Source organism: Alligator sinensis, unplaced genomic scaffold, assembly GCF_000455745.1.
Source record: "Alligator sinensis unplaced genomic scaffold, ASM45574v1 scaffold321_1, whole genome shotgun sequence".
NCBI classification, from domain to species: domain Eukaryota; kingdom Metazoa; phylum Chordata; order Crocodylia; family Alligatoridae; genus Alligator; species Alligator sinensis.
Window position 1 is genome coordinate 1612712 of NW_005841969.1, and position 6906 is coordinate 1619617.

The 6906-nt window shown below is 39.5% G+C and overlaps 1 protein-coding gene across 1 annotated transcript in view; it reads right to left on the minus strand.

Annotated features, from left to right (window-relative positions):
- OLA1 (Obg like ATPase 1) overlaps nucleotides 1-6906 on the minus strand; it is a 181388-nt gene that overhangs the window by 173350 nt on the left and 1132 nt on the right. Inside the window, exon 2 of the mRNA XM_006020797.3 lies at nucleotides 3157-3300. Coding sequence (XP_006020859.1) covers nucleotides 3157-3300 — 144 coding nt within the window. The remainder of the gene's footprint in view (nucleotides 1-3156; nucleotides 3301-6906) is intronic.

Here is a 6906-nt window from a genome sequence, read left to right on the forward strand (position 1 = left end):
GCCATCTGACCCCGTCCCTCTTTCCTGCCTATGCAGGGAGTCGGACTCGATGATCTATTGAGGTCCCTTCCGACCCTAGCATCTATGAATCCATGACAGTTTCTGTCATGTTGTCATGAAGGAGTCTGCTGGTGGTAAAAAAAAAAAAAAATGGCAGGCATCCAAATCTCAACAAGAGTTTCCATAGGCCCTCTCTGTTGATTGAATCAAAGGCCTCAGTCAAGTCAACAAAGGCCATGTGAGGATCTTGGTGTTGTTCACAGCACATCTTTGGCAACTGTCTAGCAACAAAGATCTTCTACTGTGCCTCTGAGTGGTTAGAACTCATACTGGGACTCAGGTAGAATGTCCCCCATGAGGAAAGTTAGTCTACTGAGGAGAATGCAGGGAATGATCTTCCCAACTATGAGCAGAAGGACAACACCACAGTAACTGATGGAATCTGATGCGTCCTTCCTGAATATGGTAATGATTCTGGCATCTCTCAAGTCACTGGAAATCCATCCATGTTTCCAGCTATTCATAATAATGATGTACAAGACAGCTTTTTTCTACCTTAATAGTTTTAGGTGGTATTCCATAAAGACCATGTGCTTTTTGATCATCATCTGCTTAATGGCTCTCAAGGCCTTTGGATAAGTTGGTGGATTTGCAAGGTGGTCCTTAATGGGGTACTGTGGAATGGCTTTCAACAGTATTATCTTTGATATTGGAGTCTTGGTTCAGGAGTTTTTCAGTGTTCCTTCCACAGTGCATTGATGGCGAAGCCATCTTCAAGTATTGCTCCACCCTACCTTCAGATGGATGGCTCCTTGTGTGCTCTTCTGGCTGTGCAGAAGAAACCACGCATGTCATGGTTGCCAGCAAACTTTTGAATCTCTTTTGCTTTTTTCTCCCACCACTTGTTCTTTCACTCTCAAATTTTCCTCTAGATCATGTTCTGAACACCTTCTAAGAAAAATAATTCCATTTGAATCAACTTTCTTCACCCCTGCTTTTCCACGTGTTCCTTTCCATAGCGAAGTCCCTGTTCACTCTAGCACTGAAATCACCAAGAGCAATTACCTTATTTTCTTCATGGACAGATAACATAAATTGAAACAAAAGAAAAATTCTATTCTAACTTGACCATCACCTGCTGCATGTTATCTGTTGGTTATTTGGAGACGTAGCTTCCTAAGATGCTCATTCATGGCACCTGGACATGACAGCGCCTGAGCAACAATCTTGGCCTTGATAGACCCTGTGGAGATGTTCATCTTTTCCTTTCCAAAAAAAAGTATAGCCACCACTATGCTGAGCTGCCCCCTTCCTGCATATCTGGTCTCACTGAGTGCAGCAAAATCAATATCAAGTCATGCAAGTTCTCTTAGCTCAGACTGGTCACTGTTAGTGTTGCCCATCAGAATGCAGACGTTCCAGGTTGTAAGTTTCATTATTTGATCTGGACTGCAGATCAAACGATCCCACTGGGCATAGCTTTCCAATCGCATGAAATGACAGACTATGTTTATGACACCTTTTCTAGCCCCTTCCCCACATGTGTAAGCAGAGAAGATCTTAAATAAACCTGCTCAGTCATGACTGCCACTGCCAAACTGTACATCTGTCTGAGTTACAAGTACTTAAAATGAGCATCGTGACTTGGGGATTCAGGTAATCACTACTATCTGCCCCCGCTGCCGTTCATACAATGCCATAGAACTTGCAACTGAAGGACGATGCCTACACACTTTCTTTTAACATGGGAATGCCATTGTGCACTCACACTATGTTACTTTGAGGGAAGGAAGCGTTACTCCAGTGGCAAGGAACCTAGACAACCGGAGGTTTCTATTCCACTTCAGTTTTTAATACATCTTCACTGCCCTTGTGAAGTATTTTCTTCATCTGCCTCCTCCACCGCTGAGGACTTATTTTTATTTTTTGATTGCTATTAGTCTGGAATCTCACTCTTGACCTTGCCACCATGGGTGAATCCAGCACGAGTCCAAAACACCAGTTGGCACTGCTCTCATGGTCATTGGTAGTACACAAACCTCTGTGCCATCAAGGTTATGATGCACTTAAATTCACATTATCATTAGCAGGCTACACATACAAACAACTCCTGAACTAAAATATTAAGAGAAAAATATTACATTTTCTTCTAAAAGCAAATAGAAATGCATCATCTTAAAAAAACACCATGTCTCTCTCTTCTTAAAGTATATGCCAAGTCAGGTGCTGAACAGATTCAATATAATTTTGGCCTGCCTTAGAGGCAGAAAAAAGAGTGTCCATGGACAGATAACAAAACTCACTCAAGGCATAGAAAAGTCTGATGATACAGAAAAGCTACAATTCCTTTAGATGGGAGGGAAAACAAAAAAGCATCAAAAAGAACATAACAAACATAAGACAATGAATGGTAGAGAGGCTAAAACAAAAGTTACTGAATGATACTGAAAAGGAAAACATCAAGATGTTAAGAGGATGATATTTGGCCAGTCAGGGCAGGGAGACCCAAACAATTAATGCAAGTCGTTGCCACATCATAAATAGGATTTAAAAAAGATTAGGAGTCTGATTAATAAAGACTAATTAAAACATTACATTATTTGTGTAAAGTTTAAGAACAATTATAAGTTTTAAACAAAAAAAAATAGTATATAAACCCCTCAGGTCAACTTCTAACTGAAGAACATTCTATGTTAGCAGGCACTGCTAGTTATCCATTCTGAGGTGTTTCTACTATCTTGTGAATCACATGGTAGAGGCCAGGGCCAGAGATGAACACTAGACTAAGTAGTCTGAATAGTAATGGCAGTTCCTAAGTCACTACTGTTTTTCTCCAAGAAGTCATATGAAGAGTTAAATTCTAGTTCCTTGTGTATTTGAATGCATAGTCTGAAAGGTCTTGATTCTAAAGATTGCATAGCAGGAGGCCTTAGTGGGGAGGGAAAAACAGATTAAACATAAAAGTTGACAGTGACCAGCATTAAAATCTTTTATTTAGTATACAGCAGAGTTTAAGATCTATTATGACGCATCATTAACAATCCTGTTTTCAGTACAAGGCATTTTTAGAAGTACAAAAGGAAGAGTTGGGTGCCCAACTCTTCAACATTTTTTAACAAATAATAAAGAGAATAAGTAGTAAGTTTTAAAAGTTACCTTGGAGGTTTGTGGTATTGGCATAGGAAGTCAAATCTTTCATCTGGCACAGGTACCCGGCTCTCATTTGGATCAATAGTGCAGAAAGGAAAGTTTTCTGCTGCTGCCTGACTCTTTGTTAATACATTGAAGAATGTTGATTTCCTACAAACAAAACGGAACTCTCTTAATCCATTTTCAATTAGAAGCATTAGAAAAAAAAAAAAAAAAGATTAAAAAAAACCCTCATTCAATCCAAGTTTCAGAAAGTGAAAGAACTTAAAATGTATTATTGTGTATAAACTGTTCCCTTCTTGTACACTGCATCAAAAATACAGTGGAAAAACAGGCGTTCAATCCCCGCTGAAACTCAATGGAAGCTGAGTACCCAACTCCCACCTGCATCTTTGAAAATTTCCCCCAGGTGTTAGAGCCGCATGTACACAGCTCCCAAAAAAAGACAGTACACCAGGGGTATCAAGTTCTCTTTACCTGCTGGATCGGATCTGGACCACAGAGCTCCTTCTGGGCCACCCTAGCGAGCAGCACACAGCAGCAGTGGCAGCTCTGGTTTTAGCACAGGGCACAGCACAGCTCTGGTTCTGCACACATGCCCTTTGCCAGAGCCAGGACTGCTGCTGCTGTCATATAACCTGTGTCACAGTGATAGCTTGACTCCAGCATGGAGTAGCAACAGAATCAGTGGCAGAAGAGCTGGGGTTACAGCAGTGGTGATGAGAGAAGTGGTCAAAGGGCAATCAGAGCTGTATCAGCCCTCACTTGTCCTCCTACCACCAACATCCACATCCTCCAGGGCTCAGAGGCCCTGGATTCTACATCAGTTCACTTCTCCCAGCTATGCCCCCTAACTTCCAGTGGCCTCCTGGTAACCTGGCAGACCAAATCTGGGTCTGCAGACCATGTCTGACACCTCGGGAGTAAACAAAAAGCAGAACACAGAAACATTTGTTGCAAAACTATGCCTTTTTCCTAAAGTGTAAAATCAGTTTTCATGTTTGGCAGGTTTCATCTATTTTCTTATTTAAATGAAGTCATTCCACACTGACAAAACAGTTTATTAGCAATGGGCAACAAAGCAACAAGTTACCTTGCTCCTTACCTACCTTGAAATTTTTTAGATTTCAAGTATAAATATTGCTGTGAAGTACTATTAAATAACAAGAAAAATGAAAGGGGAAAAAATGGAAGGAAAAAGAAAAGAAAAGAAAAGAAAAAGAAAGTAATGAAGATAAGAAACAAGCAATGGTTTCAGGACATTAAAGATAAAAAAAATCAGTATACGTACAAGATTAATTTTAGAATTGTTTAAGAAAACTGGACAGCATCTTAACCAACCTTCCCTCACTATGCACACTAACCACTCATGAGCCTCTCACTGGTTGCATTAGAAAACAATCAAATAGTATATTTTAGCTCAGGCCTGATAACAGAATATCTATCTATTGATCAGTTTGGTATTTGTTTAAATACCGTGAGTCCCCTCCAAACATCCAATTCAAAAAACAGTAAGGAGATAGGAAGGGTTCCCAAAAAGTCTGGGGCAAGCTCAGCATTTTCTAAATACTGACACAGTGCTCCACAGTTTAGTACTAGGGAGTACTATACAGGTATACATCCTGCCCACTCTACACACATTACGTAAGAAACCAGAAGCAGAGTGTACTCTTCTTAAGTATATACTTCTGGGACTGAAAAAAGGCTGAATAAGTGTATTGTTTAAGCAAGTTAATACACAGCACTTTCAACCCCAAACCTGCCCAGCTCTCTTCATTTTCAAGTCTTCTTATAGTAAATCTGAAGCTATTAGAAGCCTTGAAACTGAGGGAAGCTAGTCAGCTTGAAAAAGCAGTAAGAGACAAAAATACCACCCATGAAACTGACTTGCTCCCTTAATTTTCAAGGTACCTAGTAGCAGCTTTTTGACAGCTGCCTCCTTCACTGATTGTGTTTCAGTTAAAACAGCGATTTCCGAAGAATGTGCTGCAAGAGTGGTGAAAGCGTGTTGCAAAAAAAGAGGGCTGGATGCGGCCCTTCCTATGCTGGCATTGCACCAGCTCCACATGGTAGGATCAGGCCTACAGACCACCAGGTGAAATAAACCACCAAATTTTAAGTCTGGGAAAATAGTGTGCCCCAGGTATCAAAAGTATGAGAAACACCAAGTTAAAAGGAGTATGAGTTACAAAGTAGACATTACAGTTAGTATATGGTTAACCACAGCACAATTAATTTAAGAAGCCAACAGTGGAACTGAGAGATGGTAGGCATATACCAATGTTTTATACACTTACCTGATACACGAATAGCAGGTTTGTTGGTATGCATACAATAGGCCATAAATTGGGATGGGGTAATGTAAGCAAATTATATGCATACCAAACAAACAGGGTACACAATACCATAGCCAGCTTAACATGGTACTGTCAATGTTCCGTAAGTTCTGAGAGGCAAAGCTTATTGTTGTGTACCTAGCACTTCACTGAGCTGGCTACACCACTTCTGCACTTAACACAGGAGCAGCACATCTCAGTACAGCACTTGCTAACAACACACTGGGTCAGTATAGATAAGACGTGGTCTAATGGTCCTTATGCTACTATTGCATTTCTAATGCTAAAGATTCCAAGCTATCTGTTGTTGGTTGTGAAAAACCCCACCATCAAAAAATAAATAAATCGTTGTTTCTGAATGTGTTGGAGTGTTAGTTGTACAATACAATTAGATACAAGTTAACTTTGTTGCTGTATGCATCATACCTTTTTATTGGAAGATGCCCATCCACTTCAAAAATACTGTTTTCAAAGAACAACAAACCTGCTATTATTTGTGACCTACAATATTATTCTTTTTTCAGTTTGCTTACTCAGTGTACTTAACACGTTTTCTTATTTAATCCAACACAAAACTTTGTCTTGAGCCCAACAACCCTATGAACAGGACAATGATAAACCCAGAAAGACAGCAAAAGAAGAGGCATGAGTACTGTCAGTATTTTTGGCACTGCTATTCTCAGACATGCCCAAAAATTGCTTCTAAACTAGAAGACGAACAGAAAAAAAATTATCCTAAGCAAAGAAAAAAACCTTTTATTTTCTCAATGCTGCTTTGTCAGATTTATTACTCATATTCTAAGAATTATGAGTGTATATTAAAAAGTTTACTTTCAAACTTAAGAAGCATTTAGAAGAACAGTATGAGAAGAGACTACATTCATATTACACCAATAAAAGATGCTGTCCTATTTGTATTGTTTAAGAGCCAAAGAGGATTTTTTCTAAATTAGCATGACTACAAAATACATACTGATAGCTTCATGCAAGCATTTACTAGTTAATGTCACCCTTAATTAATAATCTTACGCTTAACCTTCTCTGAAGAACACAATGATTTACAAAAAGCACACAAAAAGAAACTATTATTATACTTTCTATAGTGATTCTCTTAAATAATAAAACTTGTATAGTATTTTTCACTCAGACATCTCAGAAAGCTTTACCATGGGGAGGGTACATTTTCAGTGCTTATGACAACTACAGTACTATTAGCCCTTTCCTGTCTACATGGCCTGTCGCTCTGTGGGCATAAGGCCCATGTTCCCAATGTGTGTCAAAGAGGTCTGTCTACACAGCCTAGGGTGACCATACATCCTAGCTTGGCCAGGATAGTCCTGGATTTCGTAGGCTGGCCCCAGACAGTTGGTCAAAATTTAAACAGTATTCCCAGAATTGCAGATGCATAGGGTATGGTTCA